Source organism: Cnephaeus nilssonii (genome assembly GCF_951640355.1).
Source record: "Cnephaeus nilssonii genome assembly, chromosome: 19".
NCBI classification, from domain to species: domain Eukaryota; kingdom Metazoa; phylum Chordata; class Mammalia; order Chiroptera; family Vespertilionidae; genus Cnephaeus; species Cnephaeus nilssonii.
In genome coordinates, this window is record NC_137090.1 from 19,264,402 (window position 1) to 19,284,423 (window position 20,022).

The 20,022-nt window shown below is 46.5% G+C and overlaps 1 protein-coding gene across 7 annotated transcripts in view; it reads right to left on the minus strand.

Moving 5' to 3' along the window:
- Positions 1–583: 583 nt before the first annotated feature.
- TANC2 (tetratricopeptide repeat, ankyrin repeat and coiled-coil containing 2) overlaps positions 584–20,022 on the minus strand; it is a 281,058-nt gene continuing 261,619 nt past the window's right edge. For 2 of the 7 annotated variants that reach the window (XM_079798832.1, XM_079798827.1), the window contains 7 exons: positions 18,444–18,619; positions 17,853–17,985; positions 17,281–17,310; positions 16,363–16,454; positions 13,712–13,858; positions 10,995–11,095; positions 585–9,424 (listed from right to left, as the gene is read on the minus strand). In XM_079798832.1, the coding sequence (XP_079654958.1) occupies positions 7,465–9,424; positions 10,995–11,095; positions 13,712–13,858; positions 16,363–16,454; positions 17,281–17,310; positions 17,853–17,985; positions 18,444–18,619 (2,639 nt within the window). In that variant the 3' untranslated portion in view covers positions 585–7,464. Of the gene's footprint in view, positions 9,425–10,994; positions 11,096–13,711; positions 13,859–16,362; positions 16,455–17,280; positions 17,311–17,852; positions 17,986–18,443; positions 18,620–20,022 lie in introns of all 7 variants that reach the window. The other 5 variants (XM_079798831.1, XM_079798828.1, XM_079798830.1 and 2 more) reach the window with 4 other exon arrangements.

Consider the following 20,022-nt stretch of genomic DNA (forward strand, 5'->3'; position numbering starts at 1 on the left):
CCTTCACCTCCTCAGGAGGAACCCACCTCCTCACAGGGCCTGGAAGCCCCTACACGTGCCAAAGTGACCCCTCTTGACCTCGGCAGAGTTGTTTCTCCAAAGGAGCACAAAGCAGCGTTTTCCAAGCGTCCTTCTTGAGCCGCTGCCCGTACTCCCGCGATTGTTCAGGTTGCTTGCTTGTTGGGCCACCTCTTCTGAGCACGTGGGCAGCCTGGCACAGGGAAACCGTGCAGGCCGGTCTGAGCCAGTCCCACCTTTGCCTGTGTCAATTTAAGTTCTCAGCATCTGCTTCTGCATTTGTGTTCTGGAGAGAATGCTGCCCTCTGTCAGAGGTTACGTGAAGAACAATTAGAGAACATGTCTAGTCCCTATCCACAGCGTCTCGAGAAGAGCCCATCACCATGGCTCTGAACAAGGCCGCTCTGCGGGACCTCCCCTTTCACCACGGCGCCTCCCAGGCACAATACACCTGTTATGAGGGCCCCATCCTTGTTCCTGGGAACAGACACACTCAGTCCCCAAATTTCTCGACTCCTCCAGCTCCCATTTTTAAAGCTGAGAGGATGACGCTGCGTGCCACCCCCGTCTCTGCCTGTGGAAGGGGGTCTGGCTACCATGTGGGCGCGTGTGCAGCGGTGCATTGCGCTACAGGAGCTGCTAACGGGCGCCTGTGGGGAATGGAAATAAGGGGAAGACGGTCTGATTCGGGACTTCTGGGATTCGACAAAGACCTTGCTGTTGCTGCTGCTGTTTCTTTAGTCAGGTTCAGGGTAAGTTCCTTTTTAACAATTAGCTTTTTAGGAATCACTACCTTCACCTTTCTTCCAATGTCCCAGGCATCCTTAAAAAGCTCTTTTTCCCTCTTGCCAACCACTTATTTTATTTTTTAATGAGCTAACTGGCTGCCCAGGAATGGCTTTCAGATGAGCAGGTGGTTCTTTCGGGTCCTCTCCTCTCTCAACAGTCCTGGCTTCCAGGCCAGGATGGCTGTGCACCCCGGGTTTCCTGCTCCCCAGCTTTGGTCGTGTGGGGGAAATGGAAGTGGCTACGCAGCAGGCATGTTTGTTCACACAATCCGGTGTCTAGAGGAAGTGGTCTCCTTCCTTGCTGGTCCCTGAAGTAAAAAGAGGTAGGAGCTAGGCAGGAAAGGTGGCCGGACTCAGTGCTGGCCACTTTGTAGACAAGATAATGAGCCTCCACAGCCAGTTTCAGGAAATCTGCAGCTCTCCATTCACAGTGCATTTGCCTAGCTCTCTGCATGGCGAGGACTGGAATTTCCGGCCAGATTTCTGAAGAAAAGATAAAGCCACTGAAAGCAGTGGGCTCCCAGCGCTGACCGAGCCAGCCCTGGGACAGCTAGGGCTGCCCCCTACCCTCGGGCACAGCTGCTAACCTAACGGCTCTAACTGGGTTTTGGGACGGCAGCTGGAGTGGGTGCAGCCTCACCTCAGCTATTCAAATGAACCGAGGTCAGTGCTCGCTTGGTGTGGCTGGAGAAAAACCTCCCACTGAAGACAAGGCCTCCCTTTCTCATCAAACGCGTGAGCCTCGGCGGACAGGCCCTCAGACGGCCTTTTCTGGCCCACGGTTCTCCAGGGCCCATCAGTGTCCAACTCCAAGGAGGTGCTCAGGCACTTCACCCCGTGAGCACAGCCTGAAGGGGTGATTCGGAAGGTCTCCCAAGAGACCAGCCAAATCAGCTCGCATTTGGCCTTCGCCTTAACCCGCCGGAGTCGTCCTCAGGAGCTTCCTCGGCACCGCAGGCCTCAGTGAGGGTGAGCTTGAGCCAGCTCCCTGGAGAGTCACGGAAGGAGAAAGCACCACAACGCCATGGTTTTCCAAGTGTTACCCATTTATAAATAAGTACATTTGCTTTCATACATACAGTTCATTGTACAGATGGCGATCTGTATACATGGGCAGGAAAATGCATTCACTTAACTTTTCACATCTACCTCACACAGCTCACATGTACAGACAATAAAACTGCTCAAGCAAGTACAGCAAAGGGAATGCCTTCCTTATACACAGGGGCTAGATGCCTCTGGGGGGGTGGGACTCCCCACGGCACGAGTTCACAACTGTGTGGTGTTCAATATATCAGCATAGAGAACAAACATGCATTGGGTAATATATACTGTACAGGGAAAGTCCTTTACATCTGAGTTATAGAAAACCTAAAGGAAAACTAAGTGCATTAAAGCTTTTTCCAGCAAGTGTCTTGAAAGGACAGCAAAAGGAGGAAGAATCAAAATCATATTAGTACAAATCACTCTTTAATTGTAGACTGTACATGTCTGTACTAATTGAAATCATCTTGGATTTGGAGGAGACAGAACAGAGACGGAGATGCTGTGCTGTACGGAAGGGAGGCCACGCCTGAGAACGGCACCTGTCCTGAGCCTGACAAGGAACCGGCCCCACTCAGCAGGAATCAGCCAAAGGAAAACAAAACAAAACAAAACAGAGAAACAAGGCCAGAATAGGAAGTGTAACTTACAGATTTCCAAAATAACCTGTGAATGAAGTAGAGATCTAGAGCCAGCATTTCTAACTTTTTTCCAGTTAAGTTGGTACACAATAAGGCAGGTACATTCAAGTACTGAATTTTCCAGAATTAACTCTGTCTGGTCCCGGGGACAGACGGGATTGAGTTGAGTCCCCCTAACCAAGTGTTTTGGTTAGTGATTAGGCAAAAGAAAAATCCAGCCAGCAAGTGCTAGAAAAACAATGCAGCTAGGCCCCTTCCTTTCCAGAGTAGGTCTGTCTGAAAAAACACAAGCGATGCTGGCCTGCATCTACGCATCCAGCTAAAACCTGACAGGTCAGCTTAGTGGAGATATCACAGAGTCAGCAGGAAGAAATGAGATGAGGTGGGTGAGGAAACATGAAAGTAACACTTGATTTTTGGTGTCCAATTATGCGTTCATTTGGTACTGACTTTCAAAGCTCTGACTGTGGCCATCATGTGGCCACAGGCATCTCAGGGTGGCTCAGCTGTGAGGCATTGGACACCGAAATGCAGGTTACCGACACTTCAGCCCTTGAGTGGTCTGTTATAAAAGGAGTTGATGAAGACCTGGTGGTGATTCAAGTAGCGCTGCACATGGCTCCACCAGCCCCATTGTGCTTGTGTCCAGGCCCCCAGCCAGCCACCTGTTCTTGGGAGCAGCCAGAGCTGAGTTCAAGGCATTGCATGGTGAAGGTTTCCATGACACGTCTTTGTAGGTAGCTCTTACCCCTAAGCCCTTTGTTCATTGTTGTTAGTCATGGTAGATGGTCAGTCGGGAATTCCTAAAGGAAAAGGAGAAAAGGCCACACCTCCCAATGCACATGCAACAGGGCAGCTCCGGCCTCCGTGCGGGAGCAGCAGCAGGCGGCCTCTGCAGGTCAGCTTGGGAAGTGGGCAGCCCAGGGACAGAGAGGCAGGGTGGGTGAGACTGGGACAGGGATAGGCACATCCTGACCCCCCAGGAGAGCCTGTTCCATTTTGTGGCAAAGATTCAGTGACCAACTGCTTTTGTCCAAGGCATTTCTGCAGTAGAAAAATAACTATCTTTGAATCAAACCATCCAACTGTGACACGTCTGGAGTTAATAAAAGCTGGAGGCCAAGAGGGACTGAGATGGGTGCTCACGGGGAAGAAGGGGTCTTCTGCATACCCATCCCTCCACCAGAGCAAGGGAGTGCTGGCCAACCTTCTCCCAGCCTCTGCCTGGCTGAAGGTCCAAAGCAGGGAGTGTTCACAGAGCTCATCTTCACAACTGGCCCAGATGTGTGAAGACCCCTTTCCAGACCTTTGCTCGCCTTCCTGAACCCTCAGAGCCTATGGGCCAGCCTGGTGCCCTAGAGGCCTTCCCTGGAGGAGATGCTGCCTTTCTTTGCTACTGGACAACGCTGTGTAGAGCCACAGTGACGCCTAGTGGTAAAGTATGGTGAAGCAAGGTGACATCCACAGAACCCAATGTCTAGGACTAAAATCTTAAGGAAAATACTTAAGGATATTAAATTAGATACTGATTAATTTTTCTATTGGGTACATCTCTGGAATACAAAAATACCAATATTTAGAGAGGGTTTCATAAACTACTATACAATATAAGGACTAAGAATCCCTTTCTCTAAGCTGTTCTGTTTACAATAATTTAGGAAGAGTGTTTAGTAATCCAGGCTTAACTAAATCAGCCAACTTGTATCTCTGGACAACGACCTGGGGTACTGTACATGATTCTAATTAGTGGAATTTTCCTGAGCCTTCGAGTTTAAGTTAAACACATCTAAAAAGAGGGCACATGGGAGAACAAAATGGGCTTGTGCTCTATTAACTCGGGACTTTAATAGTGCACGCCTGCGACCTGGGCAAGCTACAGCAGCAGATACAAAATGGTCTCCATTTTGTCCATGCCAAATTCTCATGTTACACAGGTTTTCCCTTTACTTTGTAAATAAACATTACTTTTTAATTGTTAATTGTGTGCCTTACTGATCCAGTAAATAAAGTAACCATGTCTCAGGAGTCCCTAAGAACATTGCTGGAAAAGCACTTTAAAATCACTGCAAATATTTTTTTGTATTTAAAAATTCTTACTCTTTTTGATGCTTATATACAAGTTATTTCTTGTGCTATAAATGTTGTGATCCACTGCTTGATTTCTTTCCTTTTTTTTCCTTGAAAAACACACTATAAGACAAGAGCGTTTTTGCTATTTTCTAATGAAGACAGTACTCACACTTAAATATCCAGTATTAGAGTCACAAATTCAAACAGTAAAGTGCACCCATTTATAGACATGACGTGATGGAAACCCATTAGTGCAAGAATTCTGGGCAAACGGAACGTACAACCTATAAGCTGAAGTTTGTCACCACTGTCTCCATTTCAGGGTGATGTGAATAGGATGAGAGGAACTTACTGGTTTCATATGAAAAATCCCCCCTCCCCCCCCCTGAAGCCAGACATTGGTTCAGCAAATGCTGTTGGGAGAGGGGCAACTCTCAGGTACAGTACTAAGATCATCCCATGGCAGTGAAGTAGCAAAACAGGGCACAGGCAGTCTGCTTACAAGGAAGAACTCCGTCTCCTCCCCTATAAGGTCCAGTGGGCATTTTGTAGGCAAAAACAACTGGCGCCCAGTAGTGATATTCACTCCCTCTTCCAATGGCTAAAAACAAAATGTATTTTATCAACATTTTAGGTATTCTGTCCAATGAGACATAGACCCTAAAATCTCCTATTTATCCTGGAAAACCGAAAGAGAGACCGTGGGGAGAAGTAGCGTATTTATAAAACCACAGAACCTGTTCACCCACCTAGTCAGGGGAGGACAGATGTATGTGTCTTGTTCCAAATAAGCAGGGGCACTTTTCTAAGACACTGAGAAGTTTTTCAAAATGTAGCAGCGGCTCCTCAGTGAGAGGTGGTTAAAAAGGGACAAGATGCAAAAAGCCCAACAGGGTTAAGACCTGGACAGAGAGGGAGTGAGAGGCTGCTGGGCTCCCAGCTGTAGGCTGTGCTAATGCTGTAGATTTTCATCTTCTTAATGTGAGAGAGAGAGAGAGAGAAAGAGAGACGGGGGGAGGAGGGGAGAGAGACACGCTGATGCCCACTCTGCTCTCATTGAGCAGATAGTCCTTTGGCATCAGAGAAAGAGTCTGGGTCTTGAGTTAGCCCAGCTGTTGCCTCTAGCACAGGGTCAAGTCCCGGCCTATTTCAGGCTTGGAGGCAGAGGGGTCCATCTATTTGGCAGAATCTAAATTAGTGAAGAAGTGTTTCTGGTCTCAATTTCATGCTTCAAGAATGTTGGAGCGATGCTTTCAGAGGACACTTACTATTACAAACAGGTCTGATCCCACCTGGATTTTTATTCAGGAAGTTGCCCTACCTGTAGCCCTTTACGAACAAGAGCAGAGTGATTCCTCACAACAGAGAACTAATTCTCTTTTGTTGAGTTTGAGTTTAGAAGGTTAAACTTTAAGAACTGATAAGCACTCAGTGCCGGGCCTATGCTCAGGCTTTGGCTTTCAGTGTTCTTGCCACTCATCTCATGCTGGCCTCAGTCCCTCAGGGGGCAGCCTAGCTAGAGACCACGAGACACAGATGTGTGGAGGGTGCCTGGATCAGAAGACCTGGTATCTTATGTGCCCCCACCCAGGCTGAAAGGGGGCCTTCTTCACCCTGAAAGGAGACACTTTGTGGTGCCTGGTTTTCAAAATATCACTCCCCGAACACTCCTACCTAAAAAAAGAAATAATAGATAATGAAACTACAGATCTCAAAATGGAATAAGACAACATCTGGCACAAACTGCAATGGCCCTGGGTGCAAATTCTGGGAATAAGTCTTTTAGTCCCATGAGAATTCAATTTGTTTCTCAAAGAACCAATTTCTTCACTAAATACCATCTGGGTTAAAAAAAAAAAAAAAAAAAAAGAGGGCCAGTAGAACAGTCTAGCTCCAGGCGAAGATCCACCTAACAGGATTATTGCACCAGCCAATCTTCAGTTTACTTTTTGTGGAATCTGATGCTCTGTGACACTTCAGGATCTAAAGGGGGATTTCTCCAAAGATTTTCTACAGCCTTTCAATGAGAATCCAGAACAGTCTTTCCTTCTCTCTTCCTATATATTTATTTATTCCCTCCCTCACCCATGGAAAATCAGTAGTTTTCAATGGTAATTGTTGACTAAAGATCTAAAGAATAATTTCAGTGAATTATTAAAAATTATCCATGATTTTTATCCAATTTTCTTGGCTGACCAAAATATTTAAAAAGCTGGTTGTTTTAAAAATGTTGTTAAAATGCTTCTTGGATAATAAATGTAGTGGTATTTCAAATAATTACATTGGTATGTTTTTTCTTCCAATTTAACAGACATTTCTTCTCTTTCTCTTTGATCCTTTCACCCCCACAGGAAGACCAGCAACAACCTAAAGGAACATTCAAGACCTGAAGCCTGCAGGGAGCTGGCAGTAGGGGAGACCAGGGCACCAGAATGCACTGGGGCTGGCTATCTGGAAAACACTGGGTCAGAATGCAAAGGCAAAGGGAGCATCACACTCTTTCTAAAGTTCCTAGAAGAAAACGAACACCTTATTTTTGTAAAAAAAGAGAAAGACATTTACACAACAAGAACATCAGTGAAAGCGATTGTCTCCTGGAAAAAGCTGACCAGTGTGTCTGATCTCCCTGGGTTAAAGCACACGGCACAACAATCTCCTCGTTGGCATCTGAAGAGAGGGAGAGAGCATGTGGCTGGGCACAGCAAGAGAAACTGAAGTCCTGGCTCACTGGAGGCCAGCTTCCCAGTCGGCTGCATGCAAAGGATTTCAGCATGTGGGCTGCCACCTCTGAACACCACACAGAAACTACATGAGAAATTAAGCTAGAGAACTACCTCAAATGTGGAAACCAAGCCTAAAAATGTGCAGTGAAAACATACGGGTCTCACTCCAACAAACGTCTTTTAAACATTAGACTCCACAAATGGTCTCTTTGGTTTGATAGGGGATGTCTGCCCTTGTCGAGAGTCCCGGGACAACTGCCTGTACAGGTTGTCCTGGTATGCCTGAGCCACAGGGAGGGTCCGAGCCACCTTCACATCGGGGTATGAGGAGGCCTGGCTGACTCTCTCTAAGAGGTCTCCGCGGGACCCGTTCGCCAGCATCCCATGGGGGCTGTAATAATCGTCCTCCAGCAAATGGCCATTCTGTGCATTGTTGGTTTTGTTATAAAAGGCAATGTTGCTGATGGATGATGGTGGGCTGAAGGACTCAGGCTGAGGCAAGTTTCCTGGAGACGTGGGGCTGAGAACAGTATCCACCGATGACACTGCCCAGGTCCGATTCTGCTGGTGAAGGTGGGGGTACTGTTGAGTCCGGGCTGTTTTATCTATGATCCCCATGAATGGTGTGGTCCTGGATCGGGTGGGCTCACTGGGGTAACCTCCCTGAGTGGGAGACACTGGCGACAGCTCATCACATGACCTATCATATGCAGGTTTTAGTGGGATCTCCATCTGTTGAATCGAGGAGGATGGCCGGAAGGTAGGAGTTAGGTTGGAGGCAGATGAGATACTATTGCTAGATGGAGAGAAGCGAAGGCCTACGCTTTGGGAGTGCAGCAATGGCCTGGGAGTTGGTGGGTGGGGTTTGATTTCGTTGGGGTTGACGCCAATAGGTCTTCTGATTAGATGTGACACATCAGGGGAACCTAGTTGGCTAGAGGAACGCTCCAGTTCTAGTTTTGAGTGACAGACCGGGTAATAGGATGCGGACTGACTACGTCCAATCTGTGGTGTCTGGCTGTATCTCATGCCACCTCGATATGCTGAGGATGGTCGCTGTGGAAGGTCTTCTTTGGTCAGCCCTCCATGCTGACAGATGGCGCCCGCACTCAGACTGGCCTGGACATGCTGCACAGGTCGCCCATCCCCAACAATCCCCCCAATTGACCCTTGATAAACCAACCGGCTCTGACTTACTCCTATGTCCCCTTGTGAAGACTGGTACTTACTAGCCATTGAGTGGGCTACTTGACCATAGGCCCCTGTGGAGATGACAGTGCTTGAATGAACAGCAGAGCTGGGCTGGTTGCTTCTCACAATCTGGGCCTTCGCAGGCTGTAGCCTGAGCCCTTGCTGGGGAACCGCCACAGGAAGCTGAGGCATCTGGTAGGGCCTCTGGGCCATTTTGGATAATGGAGATTTTGGCCTGCCAGGAAGCTGACTAACATTTGTTTCTTGCTGATAGCGCACAGGCGAGCCAGACTGGGCTCTATAGACACTCATGCTTTCAGCTGGAGGGCTGGCCCGATACTGAGGGCCTCTACGGAGAGGGGAAGGGGGAGGGCTTGGGTATTCTTTGCCCTGCCCTCCCACAGGAGGGGGGCTAAAGCGGTAAGATCCACCCTGATGAGCCGGGGAAGTATGTGGTGGACTAGGCCTGTAATGAGAGTTCTGGTGAGTTGGAGAAAGGGCAGGTGAGGTGGACTGATAGCTCTGTCTAGTGGGAGAACCTACAGAACTACTGGACCGGAAGTCAAAAACCTGATGAGAGCCAAGCGGAGAGCTGGAGATGTAGGCAGAGTCCCTATGGGCTGGAGAGGAGGGTGGGCTCTGGATGATCGGGAGCCCCTGACTGGGCCGTGCCTCTGTCTGGAGGCCAATAGAAACATTTTCAACATCCTGCTCCAGGTACTCCTCCTCGAATATGTCTTGCACAGAGTATATGTCTTCATGCTGTGGTTCAGGTTCTGCTTCTTCTGGTAGCTGCTGCTGAGGCGGCTGTGGTGGCGGCTGCTGCTGCTGCTGCTGCTGCATCTGCCTACACTCCTCCTCCACTCTCATCAGAAGTCTCTGGATCTCACGGTTGTTTGGACACAGCTTGATGGCCTCGTTCAGGTCCTCTAAGGCTGCTGCAAACTGTCTGCTTGACAAAATGTAAACACAGGAACTGGAGTTATTCTGAATCAACAGGAATCACCCAGAGCTGAGAACATGGTCACTATTTCAGAGAACTGTGGGAGCATCTGTCAGAGTCGGGGGTTTTTAGTTTTATTTGATTTGTAAGGAAGGAAACAGGTAGGCTGTCATTCTAGAGGAGTCCAGAATGCTTCTCTAACCCGTTCTGCCTCCATCTTCCTTCTGGCCTTTCTGGGATTAGTGAAGAAATGTCCTCATTTTGTCACTCCAGCCAGGCCCTTCAGGAAGATTCTCTTAGTGCCCAAATGCACACCAGGCAGTATGAGGGTTGGGTGGGGTTGTCATTTACAGGGTCACTGTCAATTAGCTTAGGAACAAAATAATAACTAAAATGTTTAAAGATCTTGCTGATACAGCAGAATTTTTTTGTTATATTCTTGATATTTTGGCTCCAAGTTTCAGGCCTGTTCAATTCCTAGGCAAGAACCCTGTCTTCTGCCCTTCCTGCCCCTCATCCCACAGCACTATTGCTCCTCCATTCTGCTACATCAAAGCTGGGAAGATATTAGGCTTGCTGACTAGACAGCTCAGATTCTAATTTACAAATTAGGATGTGAACTATCGAAGATATTCACGAGGCCCATTCTCTTTATTAATATTGCCCAGAAAAGAAGCAATTGGATTTGTGGGGAAGGAATTATTCGGTGGGAAAGAGAACTTGACAGTCAAGCTTCTGAAGAGCTTTGCTACCCCAGCTAGTTAAGATTAGTATTACTGCCACTGTTGTCACTGGACTTACCCTGGGTTTGGTTTCCAGGACCACATCCCCGCCCTGGTTATATCAGTGAGCCTGAAGCAGTTCTTTCCCATGTAGTTTGGGAGAAGGGTGGGATGCTGGCAGGAGGCATCAAGGACAGGGACAAGGTATCCAAAGATCACTGATGGCAGGTTCTAGGTCTTTCTGGGACCCTTCCTGCCCACTGGCCAAACCACAGCAGATGGGCATGAGGGATGGAGTCCACTGTGGGCCCCCTCAATCCTGGCAGCAGGGCCTCCACGAGTTTGCGGTAGGGCTTTAGGTAAGAAAGAGGTTTGATGCCACCAGACTTGAGGGAAGCCCCCCAAGGAAGACTAAACAATCCAGGGATTCCCCAAATGCCTACAGGAAAAGAAAGAGGAGCCTGTGATGTAAGTGACCATCCCACTTTTCCATCTGAAAGGGTTGAGGGGATGTTGCTGAGTGACTTCTTCCTAAGTCACCAGTGTCTCCTTATGCTCCTGCTTGGGGGTTAACACGATTGAGAGATGGCAGAGGCTTCTTGGAAGAAGGTGCCACTCTCCAACATGGAAAAGATGTTTTTCACCCAAAGCAAAAGGCTCTAGCTTTCCACAGCCCCGAGACTTGCCAACCTTAAGCTGAGTATTGCTATGGGAGCCATCCCCAAAGCGTGCCCTACGAGTCCTCAGGGATAGACACACTTGGGTACATATGCCCCAGGATGGCCTACATGGCCTTGGCCAGATTTTCAGAAAAGAGACCTCTTGCTTTTTACCCTCTCTCTCTCTCTCCTCACCTGCTGCTGCGTTTTGCCCTTGCTCTTGCATAGTAAGCTTCATAAGATTTCGGTTTCAGCTCCAGGGCCTTAGTAGCAAATTCCTCCGCCATTCCAAAATCCTGTCATTACAATAGGTGTGCAAATAAGTCATTGAAGAGATATGAAAAATAGACAACTTGGGAATAACACAGATCATATGTACATTTCTTTGACACTTATGGATGGAATACCTGGGATTCCTGACATGCCTGGTATGGCTTTAGCCATGTGGCCCACAGCTTGAAAGTTCCTTCTGCCTTTGCCCTGTGTGGCCCTGCAACCGCTCATAAGAATTTATCTGCCCATAAGTATAAAAATACTTTTAATTTTCCTTCTTTCTGCCCTTCTCACGAAGTTCTTTCTAGGCCAGAAGCCAAATGTCAACCCAATGAAGTGCCTCCAGTTGGAAACCTAAACTCATTACACATGCATGAGGCCACACACAGAAATAATCACTTCCCATGACACACACATCTACACCTCACATGGAAATTCACCCTACCTCCCACCTCCCTGCCACACCCACTATTCCTTGGTTTTCCAAGGGATGAGTGAAATCCAAGAGGATGAGGTCTGTGCTGGCTAGATGGAGTAAGGACAGTCGATGTGTTCAATTCTCTGGTCTGCTTTGTGACCTTTCAGAGTGTGTTGTATGTTTTCTTTCTTTTCTTTTTAAAAAAAATATTTTATTGATTTTTTTACAGGAGGAAGGGAGAGGGATAGAGAGTTAGAAACATCGATGAGAGAGAAACATCGGTCAGCTGCCTCCTGCACACCCCCTACTGGGGATGTGCCCGCAACCAAGGTACATGCCCTTGACTGGAATCGAACCTGTGACCCTTCAGTCCGCAGGCTGACGCTCTATCCACTGAGCCAAACCAGTTAGGGCTGTTGTATGTTTTCTTATGCATACCTACTTCACAGGTAGGATAAGAGCAATACAGTATGTGAATGCTCTGTAATCAGTTCTTGGCACAAAGTAGGTGCTCAGTAAATGGTAGTTTCCTTTTTATTTCAGAGGACTTCTCTGGTCTGTTTCTTCTCTTAACTGGTTCCTTATTTAGGAAACATTTAAAGTAAAAAACCCAAAAGAGGACCCTGTCTATGACTGGGGTCTGTGCTATCACTTCATCTCTTGATCATGGAGGCTCCCTGGAGGGACAAAGCCGTAGTTTTTAACCCTTACACAAAAGAGAAGTTTTTCCTTCCTCTTTTAATGTCAAAGCACAGCACAGTAGCCTCTGGTTACACTTGTGATTCCTAATGCAGAAAACAAGGCCTTAGGAAGAACAAAGGCCCTGGGACACAGGTAAAAATTAAAAAATAAATAAATAAAAAAAGGATGGGCAATTTTCTACCAAAGACAGGCTTCAGGTGCTAAGCAGAGTACTGCTCATGGGAAGTGATTATTTCTGAACAAATGTGGAGCTAGAGAGAAAGTATTCTATCTTAGCAAGGTTGTCTTCTATCCCTACTGTTTCCAACCTTACCCTTTACTTTTTTCTTTTGAGACTATTGTTATGTCTGGGAAGATCATTTTTTCGAAGTATACTATTTGTTAGGCAAAGAGAAGCCAGCAGGGTGGCAGCAGCTCCTGTGCTCTGTCTCTCTCTCACTAGCTGCTGTCCCAGGAGACCCTGGTGAAGATTCTTCTGTTTCATCTAAGAACCTCACTGCCTCCCCTAAGACACCCACCCCCTCCTAGGAGAACCTCTAGTGGCCCCACTGTCCTCAGCACCCGGGGCAGCTCTGCCTCTTAGGGTCCTAACTGTCCTCTGAGACACCCAAGGCTGTATCAGGGCTCTTTTCATTGTCAGGTTTTAGATGGATGATATGAAGATCATATGCGCAAATAATCTTTCCGATATTGATAGCAGAGCCATTGCCACTGAGCTGAAATCTCACTATTGTAGAGCTGAGTTCTTTATTGATCAACACTCCTGTTTGGCTTGGATTATTTCTATCTCTTGATGAACTATGAAACCTCAGGCTGGTGGATGACAGAGACTCCTGACATGATCTTAGCTATTCCCAGTATCTGAGAGAGGGTTCTTGGCCCTGGAGTGTCTGCATGTCAAGGCTGCTGAGGGCATCAGAGACTGTCTGCAAGGCAGGCAAGAAGGACCAAGGATTATTTGAGCGATAATAAGGGACCAGGAAGAGTGCTAAGATTCTATCTGTAAAAAGAAGGGACATGGCATGCTAGGATAAAAAGATGAGTAGACGTGAAAAGTTCAAGATTAGCCTTAGAAATTAAATCTTGAAGTTCATGGTCCTGAGTCCTCTTTCCAGCCCATCCATACGTGACTCGGGAGCCTTCTACAAAGGGAGGGAATGATTAAAATTCATAACTAATTGCAGCTGAAATTTTAGTGACAATTGCTCTCACATTTTCCCAACGACCAGAAAGTTGACTTTGGGGTGGGGAGGATGATGACAGTTTTTTAATCACTTTCAGTGGGAATTATGAAAACTCAGAAACCTATAAAGTGCCCACAGCATTAACTTTTTTACAGTTTGATATGGATTGTACTTAAGAGTTGATTTCTTTCAAATTGCAAATGTCAGTGCTCTGTGAAGGACAACCAAGTTCCAAATGGGCCAGAGAAGGATCAGGGGCCTGGTAAAGGCTAGTGAGTGACTTGGACTGTCAACCTCCAGGACTGCAGAAAGGAGCTGGGATGAGAATGACTTACGTTCATTTTCCTGCGACACCGAGAGAGGTTGAGGAGAAGAGACACCTTCAGTTCCCGGAAGGTTTTCAAGTCCTCACCAAACCCTTCTCTAGGGAATTTCTTCAGAGCGTACTGGTAGCGCTGGGCAGCCTCCTTTACTTTACCTTTCTAATGGGAGGACAAGATGGCAAAACACAAAGTTGGTCTGCTGAGCAACTAAGTTTGGTCCCATTCCCTTCTTCTCTCCAGTCATTATGAAGAGTTAGCCCTCCCAAATGCCACTTCAGAGAGTAGGTCCGGCCCTGAACATGAGAGCAGAAGGGGCCAGCCTTCCCTTTAGTCAAGAAAGGCTCGGGTTGAAGGGGTTACCCAAGATACAAGCCAGAGAAACAAAGCCGTGTGATGAAAGGCCTGGGACCAGCTTCTCAACTGGATTCCTAAGGGACTGACCTCACTCTTTCAAAGGAGCTTTCTCTTGACCTGATCTCCCGGCAACACATATTTCCTAGTCTCAAGCACACCAAAATGACTACTTCCTGAATTTTGCTTATCTGGAAAACTCTTTCCTTGTTTGATGTTCCACCTTGCCAGTCCTCTAGAAGAGGTCATTCTCTTCCTCACAAAGGATGCAGGAGCTAAAACAATCTAGTTGCTGGTTCCCTACTCTCATGGCATAAAATAATATCAATCAGTTTCCCCCGTTTTTTGGAAAAGGCATGGGTAAGGTGATAGTAGAGAAGTAAAGTTTAGAGTTTGTGATTCTATCTGACTATGTAGGAGGGATTTCCCAAGATAAAGCAAATCTATGATCAACTTAGGGACCTGGTCACAGAAGTCTTGAACTTTTATTACAATTTGTATTTGAAAATCTACACACTGAGCCCAGAATGATGCAGGAGGCACCCTCATTCCTCTAGTTAATCTTTATCTACTCTCATCTTTCTGTATAGCTGCAACTTTACCAGGAATCCCTCTCTCTTATTTTTTCTGTAGCACCTCTCATTAAGGAGAGGTTTGGAATCTTCCAAGGTAGGATTCTGAGTGGGACTAGTAGTAGCTCTTCCATTCTCATTAGGAGGTAGGACTCCTTGTCTTAGACTATCAGAAGTTATGTTATAACCAGAGCTTAGGTTCTTGAGGGAATGCAATTCTCAGGTCCATAAATATGACAGTAAAAGAGGCCCTTCCTTGAAGTTATGTGAAATCATGGTTGGGTCAGGACTCAAGTTTCCTAGAAGGCTAAGAGTCTTAGATTATCATGAGTCTCACTCAAAGTTCCCCAGGAAATACAACTCTGTCCCCAGGAACTCTGTGCACTCCTTACTCTGGGGTGGGAGTGTACATACAGTCATCTCCAGGGCCTAGAGACGTCTCAGTGAGGCCCAATGCCCAAAGCTGGGCTGAATTTGTGTTTGTTTACCTTCAGGAGAAGATGATTCAGCTAATCTTAACACAACATGTTAATTCTGACATGGAATGTTCTTAAGGGACTTCCTATAGGCCGTGAGCGTTTGTGCTAGGAGGACATGGAGCCCTCAGCTTGAGTTGTGAGTACAAAAAGACTCCATTCTTTTTGTTATTGTCATCCAATGAGTGACTTCAAGCAAATCTTCTAATTGCTCTCTGTCTTGGTTGTCTTATCTTACTCAGAGATATTGATAAATTATTATTATAGACTCTTAAGTCTATGTATATATTAAACTAGAGGCCCAGTGCACAAAATTCGTGCACGAGAGGGGGGGTGTCCCTCAGCCCAGCCTGTACCATCTCCAATATGGGACCCCTCGAGGGATGTCCGACTGCCTACCGGGATCAGGCCTAAACGGGCAGTCAGACATCCCACTCACAATCTAGGACTGCTGGCTCCCAACTGCTCGCCTGCCTGCCTTCCTGATTGCCCCTAACCACTTCTGCCTGCCAGCCTGATCACACCTTAACCACTCCCCTGCCACCCTGATTGATGCCTAACTGCTCCCCTGCCAGCCTGATTGCCCCTAACTGCCCTCCCCTGTAGGCCTGGTCACCCCTAACTGCCCTCCTTTGCAGGCCTGGTCACCCCTAACTGCCCTCCCCTGCAGGCTTGATCGCCCCCAACTGCCCTCCCTTGCAGGCCTGGTCCCTCACAACTGCCCTCCCCTGCTAGCCTCATTGCTCACAACTGCCCTCCCCTCCTGGCCTGATCCCTCCCAACTGCCCTCCCCTGCTGGCCATCTTGTGGCGGCCATCTTGTGTCCACATGGGGGCAGCCATCTTGTGTGTTGGAGTGATGGTCAATTTGCATATTACTCTTTTATTAGATAGGATATGTAAGACAAGATCAATACTCTTTTCCATGGACTGAAAATATCTGCACTACATTATTTTACTTTGACTTGTCCCATGAATTTTCAGGTCCCACTTAGCAGATTCCATGTAGAATCTATATTATTGCCTAACAGTGGTTAAACTAGGTCTTTAGGTTGATCAGCTACAGGCATGTGTAGGCTATTCTTGCTCTCTTGCTGAGAAGGTGAAAAGCCTGGATTTTCAATTTATAAGCGGGGCACAGAGGGATGACATTCTCCCTTTGTCTCTAGGACCAAAGATGAGAACTGTCAAGACTTCGGTAGGTTCCATATGTAGAAAACAGTCACTGGCTGTTTTGAGGAAACTTCGTTCCTTTTTCCCCTCACCTTATAAAACATGTCCCCCTCTTCCATCAGCTTGCTCAACAGGATGATCATGATGTCTGGTTTGGAGGTGGCCATCGCCCATGTGGCTGGACCTGTAGTGTACAGGATGCATGATGGGTAAAAAACTCATACAATGTAAGGGTGGTAGGAAGCTAGGTGAAAAAAACATCCTGGGGGAATTTCTGCTGAGAGAACAACTTGCTCCACAAGAATTTCCTCATCTTTTGGACCTGGGAGTATCTTAATGACTCCCACTGCCTAGAAGCTGCACTGGACTATATTCACCTTAAAATAAGAATATCTGAACTGAGTTTGTACCACAAGAGGGCAGCAAAGTCTGCATACTGTATTTGGGCAGGCAATGGCTTAGTTTGGAGTTATTTTAAATTAAAAAATTGGGAGGAAGGGTTTACATTAAATGTCACTATAAGATTTTAAACATCCAAAAAGAGAAATTTACTTTAGAATCTGGGACTCAAAGGCCCCAACTATTCAGTTTATTAATATTTAAATATGTACTTTGCAGAGGGAAACCATTCAAGATTCTAAAAGCTCCCTTAATTTGTAAGTATTGAGTAGGACTCCTGGATTTACTGTGTACCAGGAGCCCAGTCCCAATGTCAGACAGACATGAGACAAGCCAAGATTATTGAGGACTATTTTACCCCCAAAGAGAAAGAAAAGGTTAAACTGATTAGTTTACAGATGCCTGAATTATTTACCAACTAAGCTTTTCAGGGTTAGTTATGAAAAGTTCAAGTTATTCTCTACAACAGTCATTTAAAAAAATCTTCTTTTAAGGTGAAGTAAATTAAAAGATTAGAGGTGTGGGGACTCATGCAGGCTAAATCAAAGAGGAGAAGGCAAAGCTGACCAAGCCATCAGACCACGCCTGATGCTGACAGCGGTGAAATATACCTCGTGGGCGACTCGGTAACGTCTGACAACCTTCAAAGAAAGGAGAAAACAAAAAGTTGTAGGAGAGGAAAAAAAAATGGATGAAGGTGAAAAAGAAGGAAAAAGCAGCAGTGAGAGGCAGGCAGCAAAAAAGCCAGCATATAAGCCAACCCTTGTCTACAGGTCTGTGGGTGGGGAGCGAATGGGGCAGCAGCAGCAGGGACTTAAGAGTCTGAAGCACATACAGAGCAAGGGAAGCAAAGGCTCACGGCCGTGCAGGGATCCAGGATGCTCACAGGGTGGGGCTGATATAGAGGCACTAGCACTAAGATGTGCTGAAGGTTCAGAGCAGCCTCCTGGGTAAGGCTACAAGGGGGCATGGCAGAGAACCATGTGATTTTACTCGGGGTAGTGTAGACCATGGCTCAGATGGCTTTCTCTGGGCCAAGAGCCTTCCTGTTCACTTGGACAATATTTGGGCCAGGGCAGAGGGGAAACTATATACACTCACACCAAACACCCAAGGCAGCCAGACCACTGGACCAGTCTGGCCTCTGGGCACAGATGGCCAGCACCTTCTTCCTTTCTCCTACCTATCTTGGCTCCTTTCTTCAGAAGAGTGACAACGACTGAAGTGTTCCGGCACCCCACTGCCCTATCCAACGGGCGCATTCCGCTGTAGTCCACATGCTCGATCATGGCCCCGTGATCCACCAGGAACTGGACCTAGCACATGGATCAAGCAGAGCAGTTAACATAAGTGCAATGGTTCAGCTCCACCAAGGATGGCTGCTGCCTGCCCTTTATTCAAGTGCTGGTCTGAACCAGGCTGAGTAGCCATGGTATTTTAGGCCATACCTATATGCTTGGTCTTTAGTGGTGTTTTGAATTTTTCTGTCCTCTAAAGTATAGCTCCAAGAACTTTTTATCAGGAATCACCACACACAACCCTCAACCCTAGATAGCATTATGGATGGAGAATTCAATATACACTTGGTTCTAGCTTAAAATTGTAAGCTTTGAATGGCAAAGAGCCTATTATTTCCTTGCTAGTTTCAAAGGGAACCTAAGATAATTCTTTTCACACAGTTGGCACGTCGTACTCACTAAATTAGAGATCAACTTACTGCACAGGGAACACTCCCCTATCCTTACCACTGTGAAGGTTGTTTAAAGACACTCACCACCTCAGCATCACCATAGAAAGCTGCCAGATCCAATGGGGTGCGGCCATTCTTGTCAGCATGGTCTGTGGCAGCTCCATTATCCACCAGAGAACGTACTACAGAGAGATGACCCTTCAAACAAGCCCAGCTGAGGGCTGTCAACCCTTCTTTGTCCATCAGAGCAATGGAGGCACCTATGAGAGCAAGTATAACGCAGGGCTGAGGAAACATGAAAATTAATAGCAGAAGGGAGTGTTGAACTTATGGCGTACATTCTGCCGAAGCACAGCTTTTGTTTCTGGCCTGTGAGTTACCTTTCAATAAAAACTGTTAAAAAAATCGATCCTACAAGCTGTTAGTAGAAGAGAAGAAAGTCCAGCTGTTTTACTGGGCATTCCAGGTCCTCCACAATCTATCCCAAGCACACCCTCTGTTCTTTAGTTTCCTACTTCCCTGTGAGAATCCTCTACTTTGGCAAAATGGATGTACTCACTGCCTCTAGAATCTCCCATACTCACTTTTGGTTCTGTTGCTTCCATGTGCAGAATATCTTTTTCCCCCACGAGTTGCCTCACTTCTGCCCATTTCCTAGAACCATCTCCAATCCCCATTTTCAAGCTTCTTGTGGTTGGTTCACTGTTACTTCCTCTTGAATCTGTTTAACATGTCACCTTATTCTGTAGTTAATCTTTTAAATTCTCAATGAATGTTTTCTGAACTCAGTGCAAGTTTTCATTTATAGAATAGTATAAACTCCTTGACAGAATGTGAGGGAAATGGACTCATGGAAAGAGACCCAGGACATAGAGAAAATTCAAAGTTTAATTAAACTAGTCAGCCTTCAATAACTTCATGCCCACTGTCTAAGCCCCTTTTATATTCTGCATCTGCCTTCAAAATGTCTATTTTCATCTGTAAAGATCAAACTCAATTGACACATTTTGTAATTAGCCTGAAATTCAATATACACTTGGTTCTCAGCTTAAATTGTAAGCTTCTGGATGGCAAAGAGCCTATTACTTTCTTGCTAGTTTCAAAGGGAACCTAAGATAATTCTTTTCACACAGCTGGCACGTCATACTCACTAAATTAGAGATCAACTTACTGCACAGGGGACACTTTCCAGGCTGCCCCCTCAGCAGGACAGGATTCAGATGTCAGACCAAGCTTAGGACCTGCCCCAGCCAGCTCAGGTCTACTCAGCAGCTATCTGGGCCTATCACCTGTGTATCACTAGAGGTCAGATAACTACTTTGTGGCTTCCCATAGCAGGACGAAGGGCTGGAAGGAACCACACCTCTAACACATAAATGTTCTGGGTGAGCTTTTCACAATGGTACATTCTGCATTTAAAACATCAACTCTGCCCAGCTGGAATGGCTCAGTTGGTTGAGCATGTCCTGTGCACTGAAAGGTAGCTGGTTCAATCCCTGTTGGGGCACGTATGGAAGGCAATTCATCAATGAACATCGATGTCTCTCATATTGATGTTTCTCTCTCTCTTTCTCTCTCCCTTCCTCTAAACATGTCCTCAGGTGAGGATTAAAAAAATAACAATAAAAATATTGACTCTACCATGGAATGATTTTGAATATGA